Below are 25,456 nucleotides of genomic sequence, written 5' to 3' on the forward strand. Positions count from 1 at the left end.
ACTTTATACAACATGCTTCAAACACCCACATGTGCAGGCTAGCTTTTATTTAATTTTAACTATTTATATAATTTTAGTGATACATTTTACTCTGTATTGTAAAGCACTTTGTGAACTTTGTTCTTGTAAAGTGCTATATAAATAAACTTTACTTACTTACTTACCCATTCACACACATTCATACAAGCACTTCTTTCTATGGCTAAGTGCATTCTATCTAATATTCACACATATTCGTACTCTGATGATTGCAATGGAGAGCCCTTTGGGGTTCAGCATCTTGCCCAGGGATACTTTGGCATGAAACTGGGTCAGCCAGGGATCAAACCACCAATCTTCTGATTAGTAGGTGTATTAGTAGATCTACCTCCGGAGCTACAGCCACCCCATATATACACCGCCTCCTTCTACCAGTGTTCAGTGTAACACATTCCAAAGTAGCATGTTACTTACATTATATTTTTTCAGTAAAACATGCAATACATTATTTAGTAATCACATTAGTTATTTTAATTGCACAAAAGAACAAAAGTGCAATGGTAAAGTGTAAACTGCAGGAACAACTGCATTATGCTGCTAACACAACTTTGCAAGCATCTGCACAGACACCATGCTAACACAAAGCTAGCAAAGAATCTAGAGTGATTGCGTAGCTGAGTATATGCCAACCCCAGCCTAGGAGCCAGAACACGATCTTAAACAGGTGACAAAGACAGTGATGAGCAGTATGGCTTGTAGTAGTGTAGCCTCCATTTCTCTCTGTACATGTTTCTACAGTACAGATAGAGGGTGACAGCAATGGCTTTAATGGGCCCTTAACTTCTTTTTGCATAACTGTTCAAGGAACATTGTTGAAAGTCATGAAAAGTCTTTTGTGAATCAGTTTCTTCTCGCTGGTCTCCTACTTGCCACCTGTATTGGTTGGCTGGCTGTTCCTTTCCTTTCAAAAAGACATCTGCAAACCACATATTAAAAGTAATAACTAGCGCTATATAAGAACTAGCTAGACTGGAGAGGGACACTGACTAAAAGGTATAAGTTCCAGGCTGAATTTCTCCGCCTGCTATCAGACTATGTCCTGTGATACAAAATTTAATTGGATTTTCATTGGAGAATTCCAATGAAAAGATACCAACATAACATGTTGTCATGTTATAGAAGCTTCTTTTTTATTTTTTATTTTAAGGAAGTCTTAAGTTGGCAAAGCTAGCACTGCAAGCGCATGGACTTGCCATTCAGAGATGCAAATGCAAAAAATGCAATTCTTTTAATATTCAATTCAATTAAATTTTATTTATATATTTATATATTATTTTGGGGGGGTTTTCAACCTGGCTGGCTTCATTTGCGTCTATGTAGACCTCATGTTGAGAAGTGAAAAGATACCAATTGCAAAGTAAACATTTGGAAAGAACTCCAGATCCAGATCATTTTTTCTGCTTGATTTGTCATGGAATACAGAGGAACGGGCCACACTTTGCTATGAAACTGGCTGTCAGTCAGATGCCCACTTCCTTTTGAGCTCTGAAAACAGAGGACTATGTATTAAAATGTCTGTATTTCCCAAATAACTAATGCAGTACTTTTGTTAAACCCTCTCAATTAAAGATGAAAGTCTGCACTTTGGTCACATTTTGGGTGATTTAAAATCCACTGTAGTGGTGTACAGAGGTAAATTTAAAACAACTGTCATTATTAAAAAACTATGACCCTTACCCTATACTAGACTCTTTAATACATTCAGCCATATTACTAAATATGAGAGCTTCCCTATCTAGAGTGTGAAGGATGTCATGTTTTCTGTTCAGTTGAGTTTTCCCCAGAATTTTTTCCTAATTGTGTAGCATACATCATTGGCTAGATGCTTGAAAGCCAGTGGTTACAGAATGAAATGTAGCAGTATGCATCATTGTTTGTCAAGTGATGCGTAAGTGTAGTAGAAACTAGAGTGGACGTTGTAAATTTGCATAATTCAACACTGACTTCAGGTACCTCCGACAACTACAATCTTGCCTTTATAAAAACATTCTTCCATATTTATTCTTACCCTTAACTATCAATTTGAAATATGATTTGGCTTTGACCACTAGGCTATGTTTGACCTCAGTCCTTGGTGTCTCAGAGTTTGTCATTATGGAGTTGCCAGTTACCAGAGTCAGCTTTTCCATGGTTGTGTCACTGGGTTGTGGAAATTAGTTTGAATTGTGAACTGTGTACCACCTTGTGGTCTGTTTTCCACTGATTGGATTAATCTTTTCAATATGCCAAGCTTTGCCTACAGCAACAAAATTTAGTACTAGTACTAAATTACTTTAGAAATGTAGTTAAAATATCATTAATAAACAAGCTAAGAGATAAGCTAGCAGCAGAAAAGCGCAGTGCATTGCAACATGAAGTGACCTAGTACACCAGTACAATATTTATCAAAGCACCAAGTGAGCAAATATATTTTGTAAAGATAGGTGAGGAACAGATGGACAGTACAGTGAGATGTATATAATTTATTTGTTCATAAATTAGCAATAAAAGTGGCCTGCCCTGACACTCACAAATGCTGAGTTTTACCTGAGTTGGTTACAAGATAAGTTGATTACATTTATTTTTAAATTTTACATTGAGATGTGGTTAATTTGTCTACTAGGTTCAATTGATTCCCCCCATTTTGTCCAGCTTTGCATTGGCTGTTCTGCTGTTTGCAGAGGTAACTCTGTTTACAACAATCTTGTCACCACAGTTTATGTTCCCCTTGTTAAGATAAGTGGTGGTACTGTAAATTTTGTGTGTGTGTGTGTGTGCCATTTATCTTTGAATGAAGCCTAAGCTTTCATTACTCAGCTGGTATGCTGTGCATTCCCTCTAACACTGAAAACAGAGCTCTACACCAAACATAAGCTTTAGCATAAATCCAGCATTTTTTCACTAAACCCCTAACCAAAACCAAACTGAGATGGAATAGACCACGAAGTCTGCCTTGGAGATGGTGTTAGACTACACCCACTGTGGCAATAAATAGGCTTATAAAAAAGAATAGGGGACTATTGTGTTTACTGTTTAGTTTCCATGGCAATGTGGGTTGCACTAAGAGGGCTGCACCCAAAACAGAGTTCAAGGGAGGCTGTGGTTAAAACCAGTATGAGACATCACAGATGATGTCAACAGGCTTTACTGGAATAGGATAATCAAAAAGACAGAGATGGAGATGGAAATTGTCAGGATGTTACTACTGTATAACAAATACTGGTTTCTGTCTCTCTGGACTGCTTCTTTTGGTCAGTTTCTGGCATTTTGTGTTGACAAATTAATATAAAATTTCTACTAATATTATTATCAGTCTATACAATAATAAACTTTGATAATAAACTCCTTTGATTACTGCATGACCCAATATTCTGGGCAGTTAATAAAAGAGCAGTAGAAGCACCTCTTTTTTCTGTGGCATTTTAGATAGAAAAACTGAGTTACTGGAAAATAGACTCTTGGACTCCTGCACTTGTAGGACTGGCTGTCAATCTCAGTCCAATTTAAAATGCTATAATCTGCATAAAGCCACAGACTCCTGTCCTTTTTCTCACTCAAAAAGTGAGGCATATGGAGGGTGTGTCGCTAAATTTTCCTGCCAACTGAAAGTCAACATCTCTCTAAAAGAGATACACTATATTTTTGGATGATGTGCTTTTACATTAGATAAATTTGAATTGAGGTGTGATTTGCAACATAGAATTTTTCCTTTCCTGTATTTACATTGGCATAATCATTCAGCACAGATCAATAAACATCAGGGGTATTAGTGTTCCTAAGCCAGGAAAAGTGGCTCTAACAGTTGGACCTAAATGTTCTTTGCTGTCTTCTTTAAGGTTATCAGAAGTCATTGTGTCCAAAGTTTTCATTAATAGACTCTAATTGTTTTTTAATTACATGAAGGTGACAAGTAAGTTTTTTTTTCTTTATAATGATCAATATTTTTGAATGAAGGACTCATAAATATATGAGTCTTTCTTCTTCCAAAACTGTAAAAAGTTCATCAAAAGTTTATCAAACCACTGAACAATAATTTTACTAATAACCACAGATCTTGCTGCTTTGTATCAGTTCATAACGGATAAAAGGACACAAAGTGTGTACTTGTTGTCTTGCTTGTAATCTGTCTGTGTATACCTTGTGCCGCACACAGATGCTGCAGTAGTTTTGCTTGAATCGTAAAATATGTTCTCAGCACAAGAAATAGAGTTTGCAAAAGGGGAGCGTGCTCGCCCATGTTTGTGCCCTTTGGCTTCCGTTTCCAGATGAGGACCCACCCACACAAATATGTAAAGGATCAGCTTACAAAGAGCAGTGGAAACGCAACCCCATTCTTAAGCAGTTCGCTGGTTAATTAGAACCAGCGCCAGCACTGGCACGAGCGCTGGCACCTCGTCAGTCAAAATGTATGTGTTGCCTGCTCTGGCCGCTGGAAGACAATCAACTATGGTTGCTGGTGTCGCTAACTTCACATTTCTCAAAACAAAGTCACCAATAACTAGAGTTTCTTCCTTGGCAGGTGTGTCAACTCATGGGAAAAACCAATTAGAGATTTGAATGGGTTGGTGGTGTACTGGGGGCTTCTGTTTAGGATTACGCTTCCTCCTCACAGACACCCAGCCAGCCTGATATTTCGGCTGCTTGCGGGAATGCTATCGGTAGCCAAGCTGCCTTGGTCTGCACCACTACAGGGGCATGTCTAGCTACAGGATTTTCCAGGTGTGGAGTTGGGTCTCCAATTCAATTAGCCTGACCTTCAAGGCTACAGACAGGCTAAATTTATTAAAAGTACTGTTATTACTAAAGGAGGCAGACAAGTAACTAAACATTTGAAAGAAAGAGCAGGAACGTGTGGGAGGGACAGGTGAAGAAGCTGATGCTGTTAGTGACTGTTAGTGAGAGCTAAGCTAATAAAAAAAATAAAACCCAACACTATCCTAAGCTACTGCATCCTTAAAGACACACTAAGTGAATATTATGAATATAATTTATAGGTGGTTCAGAGAGTTTGTTTTGGAAAACAGCATTTGAAGATTACACTATGAAATACAGTGATCCCTCACCTATCGCGGGGATTACGCTCCAGACACCCCCGTGATAGATGAAAATCTGCGAAGTAGCAGCGTTGTATTTATTATACATTAATTTTTATTATTAATATATATTTTAAGGCTTTATAAACCCTTCCCATATGGTAAATGGTAAATGGACTAGTTCTTATATAGCGCTTTTCTACTCAGTATGAGCACTCAAAGCGCTTATACAACCTGTTTACATTCACCCATGCACTCCCATTCATACAAGCACTTCCATTTTTATGAAGCTAAGTGCTTTTTAATTAACTAACATTCACTCACATTCATACTCCGACAGAACGGTCGGAGAGCAACTTGGGGTTAAGTATCTTGCCCAAGGATACATTGGCATGTAGCCCGGAGTAGCCAGGATTCGAACTGCTGACCTTCCGATCAGTAGGTGACCTGCTCTACCTACTGAGCTACAGCCACCCTCCTCCTACTCCTATAATCCTTTCCCACTCTCTTATTACAACTTGAATGATGAAGATGATGAATTATGTAGCTGTGCAGTACTGATGGCAATGAAGGTGGTGCAGCATCTTCGCCCTTAGCCATTACTTCTGCTAAAGGCGTAGACATAACTTATCTCTTTATTCGAGTGATGAACATAGTTATGGGGTGTTAAATAAATACTGCTAAATCCTGCAATACAGTGAAAACTCAGTGAAACAGAATTAGATATATTCCTTAAAAAAAATCTACAATACAGTGAAGCCCCAATAAGTGAACCGCAATACAGCGAGGGACGACTGTAAGTTGTTATCTAGAGATTTTGAGTTAATCGAGTGACACAAAACACCACTGTGTGCTGTAAAAGGAAGGACTCGGATCAGAGAAATGAACTACTTAACACTGTCACATTGTGTTGTAAAAAGACAGCGTGTTACATCCTCTTCTCCTGTCCACTCCACAGACTGCCTGTTCACAGAACCTGTAATATTATCTGCTGAAATGAGCCAGATGTGCACTGCTGTGTTTCACTGAATAACCATCTGGCAGAAACATACAGATGTTTTATTTGTTCACATTTTGTACATTTCAGTTTATTTTGTTGACTACAAAAACTATTTTTCCTTTTTCTTAGAAATGTGTACTCCTCGTTATGATGATTTTTTAAATCATAAAAGGCATGTGATGCTGTACAACAGGGACAGGAGTGCAGAGACTTGTCTTTGAATCCTATGACTTTAAAGATTTATTCAGCATTAAAATAATCCAGTGACGGTGCCACTATTTCCACCGCTACAAATACAACAACTGACTGTTAATTTGACAAACTTTATTTTCCAAATTGTAAACAAATACTGTTTAAAACAGCTCTTGGGTTCTGCCACGGGGTAACTTGGTTTAACCCAGTAACCTGAAATGTCCATCAAAGTGGCATTACTTACTCTGTCTGCACTGTGCATAATGTTCTTTCCTAGCTCACCAGTCAAACACTTCTCTTGCTACTAGGATTCTGGATGAACTTCATTTGACCAAATAAGGGCTTGCAGATACTATTCCCCATACCCTCCCCTGCCCATTCCAGTATTAAAACTGAGGGTGTTTAAACCATCTCTGCATAAACCATGTTTATATCCACTTAACTGCCTATGTATTCTGAAAAAAAAAAAAACTAAAACGACAGTGTGAGTGAGAAAGAAGAGTCTTTGCTCTGATGTAAAGTCCCCCACAGGGTTTCTGTTTTGTGGTGTGTTGTAGGAAAATATATATGTATAAAGTCTCATTACAACCACAAACATAAATATATTTCACTGGAATTTAATGTGGAAGACCAACACAAATTGGTATACAATTGTGAAGTGTAAAGAAAATTATACATGATTCAAAACATTTTTTACAAATAAAAAACTGAAAAGTGCGGTGTGCAAAAGTATTCAGCCCCCTTTTCTCTGAGTGCAACCAGTTGCATTCAGAAGTTGCCTGATGACTGCAAATGACTAAAAGAGTCCACCTGTGTGTAATCTAATCTCAGTACAAATACAGCTGCTCCATGACAGCCTCTGAGGTTTGTTAAGAGAATATTGGGGAGTAAACAGCATCATGAAGTCCAAAGAACACACCAGACAGGTCAGGAATAAGGTTGTGGAGAAGTTTACAGCAGGCTTAGGCTATAAAAAGATTTCCCAAGCTTTGAACATCTCACAGAGCACTGTTCAATCCATTGTCCAGAAATGGAAAGAGTATGGCACAAGGAGAGCACTCATCAGATATGCAGCCAAGAGGCCCATGGTGACTCTAGACGAAATGCAGAGATCCACAGCTCAGATGGGGGAATCTGTCCACGGGACAACTATTAGTCGTGCACTGCACAAATGTGGTCTTTATGGAAGAGTGGCAAGAAGAAAGCCATTGTTAAAAGAAAACCATAAAAAGTCCCATTTGCAGTTTGCCAGAAGCCATGTTGGAGACACAGCAAACATGTGGAACAAGGTGCTTTGGTCAGATGAGACCAAAATTGAACTTTTTGGCCAAAATGCAAAATGCTATGTGTGGCGGAGAATTAACAATGCACATCACTCTGAACACACCATCCCCACTGTCAAATATGGTGGTGGCAGCATCATGTTCTGGGGCTGCTTCTCTTCAGCAGGGACAGGGAAGTTGGTCAGAGTTGATGGGAAGATGGATGGAGCCAAATACAGGGCAATCTTGGAAGAAAACCTGTTAGAGTCTGCAAAAGACTCGAGACTGGGGCGGAGGTTCGCCTTCCAGCAGGACAACAACCCTAAACATAAAGCCAGGGCTACAACAGAATGGTTTAAAACAAAACATATTCACGTGTTAGAATGGCCCAGTCAAAGTCCAGACCTAAACCCAATCGAGAATTTGTGGCAAGATCCGAAAACTGCTGTTCACAAACGCTCTCCATCTAATCTGACTGAGCTTGAGCTGTTTTGCAAAGAAGAATGGGCAAAAAATTCAGTCACTAGATGTGCAAAGCTGGTGGAGACACACCCTAAAAGACTTGCAGCTGTAATTGCAGCAAAAGGTGGTTCCACAAAGTATTGACTCAGGGGGGCTGAATACTTTTGCACACCGCACTTTTCAGTTTCTTGTTTGTAAAAAAATGTTTTGAATCATGTATAATTTTCGTTCTACTTCACAATTGCTTACCAATTTGTGTTGGTCTTTCACATTAAATCCCAGTGAAATATAGTTATATTTGTGGTTGTAATGTGAGAAAATATGGAAAAGTTCAAGGGGTATGAATACTTTTGCAAGCCACTGTATGTATATTTATCTAGAATATGGCCAAGATCAAAGAGATGGTCTGTCTTCAGGTAGACCAAGACTAAGTAAAACACTATTCTCGGAATGGAGGTGCCAGTGGGAGGGGGGGATTCTTTGGAGTCTACCCTGATAACAGGGCCACCGAGCAATAGAAGAAGGTGGCCTGGTCTGATGAATCATGTTTTCTCTCACAAAATGTAGATGACCAAGTGTGTGCGTGTTGCTTACCTAGGGATCGCTTACCTAGATCGCTGCACTGCAATGTTTTTGTGGTGTACGATTTTTATGTGATTTCTGCAAACCCATTAGTGGAAGGAAACAGTGCTCTGGGACATGTTGAAGAACCAGAAGAGTTACATGAGTGTAAGTCTTGTGGTTTATATGCAAGAAGAATTATTGCGCTATCAATCTAATAAGGCCTGAACTAGAGTTCTGCGTCGGTTCTACGTACATAACTGGGAAATCCCCTCTGAACCTTACGCTGTAACATATGCCGTAACCTGACATGCACCTCTTGCGAAATGTAATTATTGGCGGATTTCCATTAGTATCTACTCAGTGCGGGTTGACTCGACTTAGCACGACTTACCCTATACCACAGAACATGTCATGGTCGACTCAATGTACTTCAAAAGTGCCGCTGTTCGCATACTTCTGGCAACAATTACCATAATAACCCTATATTGGTTGTAAAGTGCAGTTTCTCAGCTTTCAGAAATTGAATTTTTCCAATGGGACAAACGGTCACATAATTAGGTAATTCAAAGTTACTTTGATCAGCCGTGTTAACCAGCTGTTCACGGCTATTAGGGGCAGGTAATGGTGCTTCAGCAGCAATCGCCTGGCAGTCTAGGGTCTAATATGTATGCTGTTTGCACGTTTCAGATTGCTCTCTTGTTGCAAAACTACCGCTGCAAACTGTCAGTCTAGGCCAGCGGTCGGCAACCCGCAGCTCCGGACCTGCATGCGGCTCATTCAGGCTTAATCTGCGGCTCTGTGTGGCTCGCGGAAGTAAATTATAAGTATCTAATTGAAGTGCATTTTATTTTTGTCAGTTCGGTTTTTGTTGTAGTTGTAGTTTTAAATTGGAACATTATTGTGATCTTAAAATATTAAAATAAAATAATTTTATTTATCTATTTATTTATTTTCGTTTCTCAATGTATGCGTCACCCGCGGTAGGGCTACCAGCTTCCACTAGTATTTGCGGCACTCACTGTTTTGTTTTCCGTGGAAACCGGGTTCAAATGGCTCTTTCCGGATTACAGGTTGCCGACCCCTGGTCTAGGCATTCAGCCAGTGCTTTTCATGTCTTCATTTTTTTTGCTGTTGGGTTTTAAAAATGGCACGGTTGATTCTGGTAAAGGAGTTGCTCTCATGACTCAACGAGTGATGACACTCCCTGACCAATCAGTGGCATGCTATTCTTCCGTGTCACGTTTTCGGATCACGTCGGCTCACTTGGAACACTGATTGAGTGAGTACTAAAAAAGTACCTGTTACCTGGTACTAATTGAAACACCTTCAAACTGCGCAGAGTCGAGTCAAGTTGCGCTGAGTAGATAGTAATTGAAATGCGAAATAGGCTTCAGAGGTGATTTCTGGTTACGTGCGTAGGCCCTGCAAAGACCTAAGGCAAAAGTCTAATCCACGCCTAGCTGTTTACCACCACTCAATTAGCAAGCGAGTGTGAGATTTAGTGTTTAACATTAGCAAGCTAATTGGCATTTGCAAACTAATTAGCACCCCCACCTGAAAAAAGTACCGGGCTGAAAATTTTTTCTGACTAGAGCCCACACTAATTAACCAATTAGTTACACTGCAGGGATGTTAAATACCTAAAGGTCAGGCTGACCTCTAGTTTCCTGATTCTAAATTCAGGCAAAACAGGTTATTGTACTCATTCTACAAACCTTAGAATCATGGTGTCTAACCAGATACTTACTCTGAATGGCATTACCATGGCCTCCAGGAACACTGTGAGAAATCTTGGAGTCATTTTTGTCCTTCAAAGTGCATATTAAACAGATGTGTACTGCTTTCTTGCATTTGCGCAATAGTCTAAAATTAGAAACATATTGTTCCAAAGTGATGCTGAAAAGCTAGTTCATACATTTATTACTTGTAGACTGGACTACTGTAATTCATTACTATCAGGTTGTCCTTAAAGCTCCCTCAAAAGCCGTCAGCTAATCCAAAAATCCTACAGCGAGAGTACTGACAGGAACTAGAGAAATAGAAAATATTTCTTTCATTTTGGTGTTTCTTCATTTTCTCCCTGTTAAATCCAGAATTGAATTTAAAATCGTTCTCCCTTCTTGAATAATGAGGCCCCATTTTATCTTAAAGACCTCATAGAACCATATCACCCAATAGAGGACTTTACACATGGACTGTAGGCTTACTTGTGATTCCTAGGGTATTTAAAAGTAGAACAACAAGGGACAAGGGTTGGAAATTAGCAGTAGTTATAAATTCTGTGTTCTATTGGAATTATGCTGTCCCTTTTAAATAAATTAATTGAATTGAATGAGAGACAGAGATTTTAGCTTTCAGGCCCCTTTTCTGTGGAACCAGCTCCCAGTTTGATTTGGGAGACAGACACCCTCTCTATTTTTAAGATCAGGCTTAAAACTTTACTTTTTGATAAAGCTTACAGTTAGGGCTGGATCAGGTGACCCTGAACCCTACGTTGGTTACACTGTAATAGGCCTAGGCTGCTGGGGACTGTCCATGATGCACTAAGTGTATCTTCTTCCTCGCCACTCTGCATTTAATCATTAGTTATTATTAATCTTTGGATCTCTGCCACAGTGTCTTTTGTCTTGTCTCACCCCCAACCAGTCAGGGCCGATGGTTGCCCCTCCCTGAGCCTGTTCCTGCCAGAGATTTTTTCCTGTTAAAAGGGAGTTTTTCCTTCCCACTGTTGCCAAGTGCTTGTTCATGGGGGTGGGGGTGGGGTGTGGGAGGTGTGTGTATGGGGGGGTGTGGGGGGGTGTCATCTAATTGTCTGGATTTTCTCTCTATTATTGTAGGGTCTTTACAATATAAAGTGCCTTGAGATGAGTATTGTTGAGATTTGGTGCTATATAAATGAAATTGAACTGAATTGAATTCAAATGAATGTATCAATCTATCCAGCACCACTGCAAAAAAAAAAAAAGAATCCTTGATGTAATTCCACTTTATGCTGTTGTCACAGGGCATTTGATAACAGTGGACTCAGCCTTCTTAGATGACCAGGAAAAAGCAGTTCTTGTTAGTCCATCTTTGGACCAACAGGACTGGAGCTGTGTGAGGCTGGTGTACCAGATCACTGGACAAGGTTCCCTGCAGCTTCACTTCAGACCACACAGTGATAACTTTGACTACTGTCTCTGGACTGCCAACAAAACCTCTGACAGTTGGCTCATCGCTAGTGTGGACCTGCCAAACACCACCATCCCCTACCAGGTAGGAATAGATACACAGGTCATGTCACAGGGGTGTCTGTTATATTTCTTCAGTGGCATAGGGCTCACTCCTTGCTTTTAATATGTATTGCAAAGGTACTTTTAACTCACCCTCTTTACTATTGAAATCAGGCTATTCAGGCTAACCATCCATTATAGAGGCAGAAAATTTAAAATATTTGACTAGTATAAAAAAGGTTCTAGTTTTCTGGAAAAAATAAACCATTCTGCCCTTTATAATAACAAAGCTATGAATGCAGTTTTCCTTCATCTAACCCTTATGTCACAACACAATGTTGTGTGGAGTGTTGAGATGATAAGGACCCAAAATGCAGAATGTAGGAGGCAACTCCAAAAAAAAGAAAACCTTTAATAGCTAATAGTGAAGGTGAAAGGTACATAGTCTAAAAGATGAGATAACACGAGATAACAATATGCAGGAACATAAACAAGGATTCAGAAGATGTATCCAAAATGTAAACAAGGTATCAGAAGGGTACATTCACAGATGACTTGACAAGGACAAAAGAAAAAAAAAAAGAATATGGGGCCCAGACTCGGTGGAGGCATTACCTCAATCACAGGACATAGCAGTGAGGCTGGGATTCTGGGCAGGGATGAACAGGTCCACTTAGAAAAAGACAAGGGGCAGGGCAGGAGACAAAAGACAGCTGGACAGCAATGTCTCAGCTAGACTGGATGGACATTGGTGCATCGGCCGAATTGGACATGTTTAGCAGCGAGACAGAAGGGCTAACCAGTAGCAATGTGCAAAGGCTGTGCAGCTGAAGCAAGCAGCGGAGATGGCAAGAGTGATGGTTCTTCAGTCAGGAAAAGCTGGCTCCTTGTTTCCAACTACAAAGCTTGTGGTTGTTTCATAGTTTAATTCTGACACCTGACCAGCTCAAGTACAGCTGCATTTATTTCTTGCTATTCATCTAATAATGCCATGTTCAAGTTCAGTCTTTGCTCTACGAGTCTGTATTCTGGGGTCCTATCCTGCCAGCCACACAGCTAACCATGACAAAAACTACAGTTTCCAGCAAAATCATGACACCTCCTGATGTTGGTGTAGTTAGTGGCTTGCATTAAAAAGTGATTATAATGTTTTTGTTTTGTTTTTTTACATAATATCTGCAAACCCATTAGTGGAAGGAAACAGTGCCCTGGGACATGTTGAATGCATGATATGATGATGAATGAAACTTTTCTGCAAGAAGAATTATTGCAATTATTGATCTGTTGATCTGCTTACATTGCTGCAACTGGCAAGCAGGTGTGGCATTTAGCATTTAACATTAACAAGCTAATTAGCATTAGATTTGTAACCCCCCCCCCCAAAAAAAAACAAAACAAAAAAAAAAAACAAAAAAAACAACACACTATGCTGAAATTTTTGTCTGGCTAGAACCCTGTAACACTATGAATGATGTATCAATTATATGTTTTTGCTTCTTTTATCCCTTTGTATGTGATAAGCTCAAGTAATTCATATACCAATGGGGTTGTCTTTTATGTGTTACTGTTCCCTGCATTTAAGCTCAAATCTGTTTGATGTTTGAAGACATGCAGTGATGCGAGATAACTCTGCTCAAATAAGTTAAGCCTAAAGTAACGGGCTTGTTTTGAAATACAAGGAGTAGAATATAGAGATATTTGTGTGAAAATGTAGGCAGTAAAAGTAAAGCTTTTTTTAGACAAAAGAAATACTCAAGTACAGATATCTCACAATTCTACTTAAGTACAGTAACAAAGTATTTGTACTTGGTTACTTCCCATCACTGTAGGCCACATTGTCTTACTCGAAGAGGTCACTGCCATCAGAGAACATTGTTGCTATGAAGGGGTTTACATAGACTGCGACAGTATTTATGTGGTACAAGTCACACTAATATCCACATGGATGCCAGGACACAAGGTTTCCCAGCAGAACTTTGCCCAGAGTACTGCTGAGACTCTGCCATTTCATTTTCTTCCCATAGTGCATATTGCTGTCATCTCTTGCATCTTGCATGGGCACCTGGCTTTCCAGATACTGTTAAAGATGATTCATTAAGCCCAACCACTGTCCTCTATTGTTCTATGGTCCAGTACTGATGCTTGCATGCCCATTGTCTGACCTTTTGATATTGGACCGGGGTCAGCATAGGCACTTAGATCAGTTTGAGGATCTGCAGCAAGAAACAATGCACTGTGTTCTCAGACCTTTCTGTCATAGCAAGGATTAAAGTTTTCTCTTCACCAGTGTGTACTTTAGAAGCTCTTGTGTAGCATTGGACCATATGGGACACCCTGCTCTTGTCAAAGTTGCTTGAGATCCTATTCTTGCCTATTCTCCCTGCTTTCAATATTGAGACTTTAAAGATGACTAATATTTGGCGTTATATCTCCCAAACTGTAATATGTGCCATTGGAATGAGAAATCAGTGTAATTTAACTAACATGGCAGTGGTTTGTTGTTGTTGTTTTTTTAATTATAAATGCTGGCAAATAATGCATCATGTAAATGTAGGCTCATATGTGCACTCTGAGATATTAAGTGGGGTAGTGTGATATGACATGACATAATTTAAATAGGCAAGATCATTTGAAAGATTTGAAAATGATTTGTTGAGATACAGAATTCCATTAATAAGCTATTTGGTGATTAAACTTTGATGAAATATTACAGCAGACTTGAGTCCAAGCAATGAAAGGAATAAGGACAGGACCCTCTGGAGTCTAGGCAATAATGGTGGTGAAGATGAAAATGGAGGCTTGGATTGGGCACTGAGTGACCATGGTGATCCAGATCCGGAGGAGGACATTGTGGGAAAAGTGAAGGGATGTAAAGAATAGACCAGCAGCCTTCTTCCTTATCAAACTTAAGCTTCATAACAATTTGACTTCTTTTTAAAAATTATTTTTATTTTTGAGTCCTTTATATAAAAGGTTTGATCAATAAGGAATTGGAATCAGTGAAATCACAATCAAAAGTCATAGCTCATTTAAAATTGGTCAAATTCTCCTTTAAGGTTATATTTTTATTAATTTCTTTATCATGGTACTTGTAGACTGCATCCTGGAATTCCAGTAAGAACCACTTGAACCATGTGTGGTACAGTATCAGTACAGATTTCATCAAACCTCCAGATTTCCTTGTATACAGATTCCTGAATTATGAAGCCTCAATATATTGTAAAGACCTCACAGTAACATACCAATGTTATCTCCAGAGTTCAGGCTTAATTGTGGTTCTCTGAGTTTCTAAAAGTACAATGGGTGTCATAATGGGCTGTGAGGCAGGCAAGATAGGACATTAGTGCAGGACTCACAAGGCAGGACCGAACTCAGGAAACTCAGCTTTATGTGGCTGGTAACTCAAAGGAAACTTAGAGAATATATATACTGGACTGGTCAGGAGCCAGAGCATACAAACTAAGAAACAAAATTCAGAAAACATGAGACACAGGGCCACACAGCATTGACACACTGACGATGACACCACAACGAACAGAAGAAAACTGAGGGTTTAAATACACACAAGGTATTTAGGGAGAATGGAGACAGCAGGGAAGAACAGGTAAACCATATAAGATTAATAACACAAGAGAAGCAAAACTGAACACAAAGCACACAGGACAAGTGGCTCTCAAAATATAACAGGAAGTGACACCAAGACACAAACACAGACTTGACACAACAGTAGGAATAGAACACACAAGAGACAGGGGACAGTGACACAGAGGGACAAACAGACACTGGAACACAGAGATGCAGGGAAGATGAGAAAAACAAACCAAAAAAGAAAGGAAATACAATAACTATAACTAATATCACAATTCAGAAAAGAATTTAAACGGTAAGTAAAGTTAGAAACAGCAGAGATAGCGGCAGCAGAGACAAGAGAACCTCACAAAAAAAAAAAAAACAAAACACTGGGCAAACAGCCCAGGACCACGACAATTGGAGGCAGAGCCTTTTCAGCCTTTTCCCAGGCTACCAGCGCCCAGTTTAGGTAAAGGAGATATGCTCTCCGATTATATGATAAGGTTTAAAACTTACCTTTCAGTTGACACTGGCTGGATCAGGCAACCTTGGACCATTGTTAGTTACAGTCAGGCCCATAAATAATATTTATAAATAAATATTTGGGCAGTGAAGTAATTTTTTGGAATTTTTGTCTCTATACATCATCACAGTTGGTTTTGAATCAGACAATGAAGGTATGATTGAAATGCAGACTGTCAGCTTTAATTCAGCGCAACAAAAGTATTGCATCAACTGTTTTAGGAATTACAGTAATTCAATCTTAAATCAGAACATTTTTTAGAGCATTTTCTGCTTGAACATCTCTGATTTGCATAAATGTTTCTAAAGTTTTGACACATATAATGATTGCTGTGAAATGTTGGCTTCATATGTCAAATGCTTTTCAATATGTATTATATTTATTTAATAATTTTTTTTAGAAAAGTGGCCCATCTATCCCATTTGGGTCTTTATTAATATCAAGATTAATCAGGATCTGTATTTGGGACAGAGACATTAAAAGTGTCTGAATATTGACTAGTTAAATAAGAAAAATACATTCAAGCAGTCCCACAAAGTCCCATATTTGAGCACCCACTTATAAAAAACTTCAAGACAACTAGTGACAGTTTCTCAGTGGTGTATAGTTTCATTTCACAGTATTGCAAAATAAAGCATATAGAAAACAAAAATGAAGAAAAAGCAATTTTCATTCAACTTTCATGCTGGGTTAAGCAAATATGACAAGTTGTGTCACAAAATGAAAAATATCACCACTGATCAAAGAAAAATAGATCAAATAGAAAAAATTCTGGTTTCCATATTTAGTTATCACTGAGAAAATGTTAAATGTTAAATCATTCAATTTATATGCAATTTATAAGGAACATGAGATTACCATCAACACATATGCATTTCATGTGTTGATGGTAATCTCATGTTCCTTCCTGTCAACAGGAAGTATCTTCGATCACATGACCTAATTGTCAGTGGGTGGGCATATAAATTTGTAACATGTGACTATGTGAAGTCTGAGGAAGGGCATTTGCCTGAAACGTAACTCACCTGTTCGAGGTAAATAACATTTTTTGTTAAGACATTTTTGAGGACATGGGTGTGTTAAGTTGTCAGAGTCTACAATCAAGACATGCATCAATGAATATAATGCAGAGGGTTTACAATAAGTGCAAATCAATTATGCTTAAGGACAGGAAGGCCAGATTAAACGGTTCTGGAAAACATTCTTTAGACAGATGAAACCATGATTAACTTGACCAGAATGATGGGAAGGGAAAAAGCATGGAGGCAGGAAAGGAACAGCTCATGAATAAAGCATACCAAATTATATATCAAACATAGTGGAGGCAATGTTATGGCTTATATGTAAAGTGAATATATGACAGTTATGGCTGCCAAAGGAACTGAGCCACTAGTGTTTTATTGATGATGTGACTGCAGATATAAGTAGAGTAGCACAATGAATTCTGAAGTGTACAGGGTTATATTCTCTCAGATCAGACAGTGCTACACAGTGAAATAGTTAATTACCCAAAACATACTTCAAAGGCAAATCAAGAACTTCTAAAGGCAAAGAAATGGGATATTCTTCTATGGCCAAGACAGTCACCTGATCTCACCCAAAAATAACATGCTGCACAAAGCAATTTAAAACAATGATGTTTGCCTAGACCAACACAGTATTTACACATTCACCTGCCCCCACAGATTCACCTCCTTCTAGTATGTTAAGATCCTCAAAATTTTAATTAAGTGGAATGATGCTCAGCACTGGAGGAAATCCAGCATGTGTTCCAGAGACACAATGTGAGGGGACAGGATGGGACTTTGAGTAGCCATTTAGCCATCCTGGATGTTAGACATGAAACTAACCTTTTATCATACCTCATATCTGATGCTATGTGAGTACAACATGATGTGACATTGGTTTGGCATGATAATATTGGTGGCTGCCTTCTGTCTGAGTTTGCTGGTAAATTTCTTTTTTCTTCAGATTTTGCTGGAAGGTCGACCGGAACATGGCTCAGGGAACAGCGTGGCCATCTTTGAAATTCACATTGTTCCTGGTTACTGCATAGGTGGGTCAATTAAGGTATTTCACCAGTGATCTATGTATGGTGTGAAAATGTAACTATTCATACAAAAAAAATGCATGACTGGGAAAATAAAAGTTGTAATTCACTGTTCCTTTTAACAGAATGTAATTTTGAGGAGCATCACATGTGCGGCTACAGCAATAGCTGGAACCCAAATGTTAACTGGTATGTTGGGGGGAGTGTGGTTGGACAGCCAAACCTGCTTGCAAACCACACCACCCACAACCAGAGAGGTATATGTGCAACACACACACACACACACACACACACACACCACACACACACACACACACACACACACACACACTCTTACTTACAGCAATACACACAATGTATAGTACTAGTTATTGTATGTCATTTCCAAAAGAAAATTGTGATTTTTTTTTACAGTAGATCAGACATAACACTCATTATTTAATAGATTAAATTCAAATTTATTTACTGCAAAATCATCTCAGTTAGCATAAAAAATAAGGTATTTACTGCAGTATTATGGTTTTCTACTTTTCTGTCAATAATAATAAATGTACTATTCCAGGTCCTGGTCTTTTAACTATGAGGTTTTCAAACATCAATGCAAGTGATAGCTGCACTGAGGAATCTAAAATATGAAACATATTTTTCCTTATTTCTTTGTATATCTTTTGTCTTACCACAATTACATTTGTTTTTTCATAGTATCTTTTTCATAGACCCAAATCTTTGAGTCCCTCCCCTAAAGTAGCTTTTTACTGAGTCCTCACATCTTCAGCTTACCTGAATTGATAAATCTAGATGCAGAATCTATAATCAGTGAAATGAGCTGCTGTATTGTTTTGATTAAATTGAAGCCCCACTGGTTTGGATCTGTGGCTCATCCATTTCTGCTTTATATGTATAAAAGCAACAAGATGTTTGCAGCCTGAAAACATCTCTAGCTTTATAGATCACTTAAAAATATATGTTCAAGTCATTTTAAAAGTAGTGCAGTAAGTACATGCTGGGAAATTATTGACTTTAACTGAAGATCTTGTGGTGAAATTTTGGGAAGACTTCTTTTTGTATCAAATGGTCTGCTCTTCCTGTTGATGCTTTTCTCACCATCATTAATCATTCAAGACCTCCCAGAATATTTTTGTTCTATTAATAAATAAATGTGTCTCATAGATAGATATGAGCTCATCACTACCTTGAACTAATTTATATCTTCCATTGCTCCAGGCCGCTTTATGTATGTGGACTCTATATACGCCAAGCACTTCCAGGAGGTTGCCAAGCTGACCTCACCTATGACCACTGTGCCTATGGAAGGTTGCCTGACCTTCTACTATGACCAAGACCAGGAGCCCGGAAATATCTTCTCAGTTTTCACCAGAGACCAGCTAGGACATTATGAGGAGATCTGGAGACCACAGGTGTATGTTACTTCTGGTTGGACTCTGGCCAACATTGACATCAAGGCACCACATCCCCTGGAGGTCAGTATTGAAACTAAAATCCGCTCTTGCACTCAGTGTCGCTCTTTCACTTGGTGTTAGGGGTGTGCAGTAGTGCATAATGTGGTATTGATCTGATGCCAAGTAAATACAGGGCCAGTTTTGCTGATAAAAAGTACCAGTACTGATACTTTTTAACTTATAAAGGCAGGGGAGAGCAGTGTGTCCTGATTTATAACGTGAATGCATCACCGATTCACTTAATTTGTTAAAACAACAAAACTAACTTCTATTTCCTGAAGGACAGGAACGAGGTACAACACATATAGTCTGGGATATCACGCCTCCGCGTGTCCTGGCTGGAGATACCTCTATTCACACCTTCAAGGAAGATGACCTGTGATGACATATATGCAGCCACAGCTCCACATATATACCCAATCATCACAGTCATCCCTCAGTTCCTCTCTTTACCGAGCCCAGCTGCGCAGTGGGGCAGCCTGGTGTTGTAACTCATTCCTCTCCTTCAGGGAACAGAAGTTATGGACATAACTGTTTGTTTCATTTCAGTCGATTCACTCGGTACAACACATATATTATGGGATATGTACACACCCTGTAGAGCAGCCACCAAACTGGAGTCAGACCACCAGCACCGTAGTGCAAGGCAGACAGTCAGTAGAAAGGACAGAATGAGCCACAGAAGGGGCTGTCACATCCAAAAGATAGAACCAAACAAAAGTGTGTGGCTATGACCAACTAGCTGCAGCACAAATATCACTCACAGGAACCCCTTTAAAAAGGACCCATGAGGTTGCATTCCCCTGGTGGAATGCGCTCTCATACCCTGAGGCAATGTAACACCTTTAGTGCCGTATGCCAGGGAGGTAGCGTCTGTAATTCAGTGGGAGAGCCTCTGTTTAGACAGAGCTCTACCCCTACCTGGATTAACAAAGCAGACAAACAGCTGGTCAGATAAACAAACATTCTGAGGGCAGTCAGTGTAGGTTTGTAGATGCACTGGACACAGAAAATTCAGCCTCCTCAGATGCAAAAGGAGAGGGCCAAAAGCAGAAGCTCAAATTCCATAGAGTTATAAGCTGCAGTAATAAACTTAGATATGCAGCATTGGGTGTAGTACAACCCTGAGACCCTCAGAAGGGAATTGTGTGCAAGAAGGATGCACAGATAAAGCATAAAGGTCACTCACTTGCTACACGGAAGCCAAAGCGAGAAGAAGTGCAGTCTTGTATGAAAGAAACTTCACATCTACAGACTCAATGGGTTCAAAAGGGGGGGGCACAAAGGGCTTCCAGCACCAAAGTAAAGTCCCATGAGGGAACACTAGACCTAACACAAGTCTCTGTTGGAGAACTCCTTTCAAAAAGCGTGTGGCAAGGGGATGAGCACCTGGTGTCACCCCATCAAAGGCCATAATTGTATAAAAGGAAAGACCCTTATCCAACAGCTCCTGCAGGAATGACAAAACATCCACAATAGAGCACTGGAATGGGATAATGTGGTGGTCCTGGCACCACTGCGCAAAGGCTCGCCATTTGTATGCATACAGTTGTTACTACCACGTTTGGGGGTAGATCCTTAGCTATCAAATTCTCAACAGGTAAGCATGCAGCCACAGTTCTGGGCATGGATGAATCACCTGTCGTCCTGCTTGAGAGAGGAGGTTCCTGCGGAGAGGAAGCTCCCTGGGCTTTGCAGCCAACAGACTGATTATTTCTGCATACCGTAACATTGCTGGCCATCAAGGGGCCACTAGAATCAGAGAGGTGATGCTGATGCATTTTCTAGATTTGGTGGTATCATGTCTGCCTATGGGTTCAGTGTGCTAGCATCCATCCCCAGGATTTTCATCGTGGTTGGTTATGGAGAAGAACAAAGGGCATTCACCTTTGAGGCAAACAGTTCCACCTCTGCCTCACCAAATATGCCCCATATCTGGGCCACAACCAAAGGGTACAATCTCCATTCGCTCACCAGCAGGACGGCGGGCCCTCCTGTAGGCCCACCACCCTATTTTTGCCAAGCTAATTTTAATATTTGTTCTTTCATTCTGTTGCTGGCCATTTTGGCAACGATAGATCTTGGTGCCACATTTGTAGTGGATTTGGCACCAGAGCATGTTTTGCTCTCTTGACTCATAGCTCTGCCGAATCAGCCAGTGCCAATTTACTCCTCAATAAACGTTACACAGAAGCTACCACTGATGGGGTATTATCTTCTGCTCCCTCTTTAATTCTGTGTATTCTAATATTTGCTCTTCTGGACCATCCCTCTAGGTCCGTCAGCTTAACATCCATTTCAATATGTAGTTTCAGTAGTTTAATGCATCATTATCTTTTCTTTGGTCTCCTCCACTCTCTTTGTTTGTTTTATTTACAGTAGTATGCAAAAGTTTGGTTCATGGTTTTCAGCTCATTTGAGAGTAGTTTTGAGGCTCCCATGTTGCTGCTCTCCAGAGAAGATGCAAAGAGGAGAAACACTTGCAATTAGCCACCTTAACCCTTTCTCATAGTTGGAGTCACCTGTGTATGTAGATCAAAGGTCAATGAGCTTACAAAACAAATTTTGGGTTCCAATAATTAGTCCTAAAAGTATTCAAATCAATAAAGGACAAGGATACCCAAACTTATGTACCTGCCTAATTTTGTTTAAATTATTGCACACTTTCTGTAAATCCTATAAACTTCATTTCACTTCTCAAATATCACTGTGTTCATCTGCTATATGATATATTTAACTGAAATTGCTGATTGGAATAACCAATGATTTATAAAGGAAAATCATGAAAATTATCAGGGGTGCCCAGACTTTTGCATACCACTGTATATCTTCTCAGATTGCCTTCAGCTGTGCATCATTATCTTTCCTGAATTCCCTCAGGTCTCTGAATATGAATATGAGGTCCATAGTTTTCACACAGTCCACTCATGTACAGGCAGCTCTTGCTTTTTTGTTTTTTACATCTTTTTAATCACATGCTAGGCATTTTTCTAAATAGAGAAAAAACAATGGACTCTGTGTATCTTTGTAGACAGACATATTAAATGACTCCTCTAAGTCTTCCCTGTGACTCCACGGTTTCCTTTAAGGGCACCTCCCACAGCCTGCTGATCTTGTGGAAAGAATCTTATGTAACATTGTTAACTGGGTCAGTTCCAGTCTCCAGTTTGTTGTACAGAACCTTTCCATCAAGCAGCACACCACTGACAACCCATGTTGCTGAATTTACACTACAGTACACTGATGTCACTGTCTGGCTATTACAGCTGTCTCATCTATGAGTGTATGCTATACTTTAATAACATGTACTGAGCAATACACAGAGCATGTGGTCAGGATTAATAGGCATAAGTCATGCATTACTCAGTGTCTGTCTGTTGCTGGTTTCTCCTGTATGTGATGCCAGATTGTGTTAGAGGTGGCTTTTAACAGTGCCAGAGGTGGATACGTGGCCATAGATGACATCTCCTTTGTCCCTGAATTCTGCCACACTGATACAGGTAAGATTACAGACCTTTTTTTTAAAATTTATTTTAGGAGAGGTTTGGGTGTGCAGAGTTCAGCATGAACTGCAGTCATTAGTGTGTTATGATAATTAAGCCTCATAATGTAAAATGTTTTTAATGGTATATTTTCATACTTATGAAAAGGTACATTAATGATTTTGCTCTCAGCATCAGAGATTCTCACTACTTTTTCTGTACCAAGGCTTCTGGGTGGCATTTTATAGGAAGGAAGCAGAAGCAAAGCCTAGCACATGTCACATAAGATGCCTAGATGCAACATATCACAAAGAGGACAGAGAAACAGGTAAACAAGGAACAAGAAATGAGAGAGAAAACAGAGGGTAGACCAAATCAAGTGAAAACAGAAGAGAAAACAAAAGGCAGTGAACGCAGATAGAAACAAAACAAAGCCAAAGGGGAAGGAAATAGGTCTTTCAAAAGGTGAGGGTGTGTGAGTTCAAAGGAGAAAGAGAGAAACAGAGGGTAACCCTGACATGCTTAAAGTGAAAGGACAGGGTCCTCTGTGGTATTAGAAAATTAATGATGCCAGGTCAAAGGATTCTTTCATTTTGGACCAATAAATGCTCTCTAGAAAATTTATATCAATCTGCCTATGGCCCCTGACATCATGCATCTTATTTAAATATTCTGGTTATCAGAGGTGGGAAGTAATGAAGTACAAATACTTTGCTACTGTACTTAAGTAGATTTTTCTCACTTTTTTTTTTTTCACTCCCTACATTTTTAGACACATATCTGTACTTTCTACTTCTTACATTTTTAAAATACTTCAAGTTTAATGTGTCTGAGAGAAGCTTTTATTTCTAGTCACTGCGCCATCAAGCATCAAACGATCTGAGCTTAAATGGAGGAACAATAATACATAAGAGTATCCTCCATCACCGGGACTTATCTCATACAAAGGCAAAACCATATAATTTATGTATTGAAGAAATTTTAAAAATATGAGCTGCTCTGTGTTTTTGTTTATTGAACAGGAATGAGACAACACAACGGAATAAGGAGTCCAAATTATTAAATTTAATAAAGCCATTTCAAACAGTTTTGCAGATTAATCTGGGTCAGAACTGCATCTCATCCCCGTGTGGAATGCCATGAAGTTCCGACCACTTCTAGTTCAACTTACAGTTTCATATAGTGAGAGCTTATCAATCTTGGTTACATCATATAAAAACAAAATGTGGAAAAACAGAGAATTTCAACAGCAGGGTGACCTCGAAGTCTCCATTTCTATCATTGTGTAGTCTCCATCAGTGTGGTCCATTGCCCAGTGAGAACACCAAGTTCCTGATGACATGAAACATTATAAGCTTGTGTATTTTTAATCAGTTATGTTTATCTTCCAGTCTATGACAAATTTCTCAGGGAAATAAGTGTACATTTGGTAAAGGCAAACATATACCATGAGCTTCATGAAAACTCATTTCCTTCATGACATGCAGTCCTGACCCAGATTAATCTGTAAAACTGTGTGAAAAATGGTTAATATATTTAATAATTGGACTTCTTATTCCGTTGTGTTGTCTCATTCCTGTTCGATAAACGAACACGCCGAAACCTGGGAGGAATAAGCTGGTAGCAGGTTTCTTCAGTATCATTTATAATGCTATCATATTGGGCTGGACCGAGAGCAGATGTCTGTAAGTTGTGCTTGCGGTACTTCAGCATCTTAGCTAGTGCTAAGAGGAGCGAGCATAAAGGGAATAATGTGTTGCAGGTAATTTTACATGCAACGTTTCTAAATGCTCAACAAATATCAGCAAACACACAAATTGTCTGCAGTTTCTCACACAGTGTCTGCTAGCTAAAAGAAGAGTTGCTGTATTTCCAGGGAGAGCAAAGAATGAGAGAGTTCACTCAGAGATGTAAGAAAGAGGGCAGGACAGGAAGAAGAGAGGGTAGATTTAAAGGTAAGGACTGCAAAACAAACGGAGGTATACTAACTTTGTGTAATTCAAAGATTGTATGAAAATATGTTGCAGTTTAGCGTGTGATAAACAGGTCAGTTTATTAAAAAATTTCACAAATTAATTGAAAAACAAAATCTCAGACCATTTTCTCCCTAAAATTTTACCTTTAACTTATGTCAACTTCTCAAAAAATTTATAAAGCAGGATTTGATGTATATGCTTATTAAATTAGGATATTAGTGAGAAGACAGTTTGAAAAAGGGTTTGAATCCACCTTGGCCCGGGCCCTTCTGTGTGGAGTTTGCATCTTCTCTGTGTGGGTTTCCTCCGGGTACTCCGGTTTCCTCCCACAGTCCAAACACATTCACTTACTGGGGTTAGATTAATTGGCCACTCTAAATTGCCCATAGGTGTATATGTGAATGACCGTGACCATAGGCATAGGAACCGGGGGGGACGGAGGGGACGTGTCCCCCCCAATATTGGAGACAGGCACGTTTGTCCCACCCAAATATTACACCTCGGAGGAGAAAAATACTTGATTTTGAAGTGCTTTTATTTTGAAGGCGTAACATAGAGTCATGTCATTGTGCTCCCCCCGCCCCCCTCTGAACGCTCTGAGTGTTTGGGAGGCGGAGACAGCGGCAGGAGTGAGAAACTCTTTCGAATGAGG

The 25,456-nt window shown here is 39.4% G+C and overlaps 1 protein-coding gene across 3 annotated transcripts in view; it reads left to right on the plus strand.

Annotated features, from left to right (window-relative positions):
- Window positions 1-25,456, plus strand: part of mamdc2a (MAM domain containing 2a) — a 47,906-nt gene that overhangs the window by 2,158 nt on the left and 20,292 nt on the right. For 2 of the 3 annotated variants that reach the window (XM_030725594.1, XM_030725595.1), the window contains exons 3-7: window positions 11,536-11,786; window positions 17,808-17,892; window positions 18,012-18,143; window positions 19,111-19,367; window positions 22,753-22,846. In XM_030725594.1, coding sequence (XP_030581454.1) covers window positions 11,536-11,786; window positions 17,808-17,892; window positions 18,012-18,143; window positions 19,111-19,367; window positions 22,753-22,846 — 819 coding nt within the window. The remainder of the gene's footprint in view (window positions 1-11,535; window positions 11,787-17,807; window positions 17,893-18,011; window positions 18,144-19,110; window positions 19,368-22,752; window positions 22,847-25,456) is intronic. The other variant, XM_030725597.1, reaches the window with a different exon arrangement.

This window comes from Archocentrus centrarchus, unplaced genomic scaffold, assembly GCF_007364275.1.
Source record: "Archocentrus centrarchus isolate MPI-CPG fArcCen1 unplaced genomic scaffold, fArcCen1 scaffold_63_ctg1, whole genome shotgun sequence".
Taxonomy (NCBI): domain Eukaryota; kingdom Metazoa; phylum Chordata; class Actinopteri; order Cichliformes; family Cichlidae; genus Archocentrus; species Archocentrus centrarchus.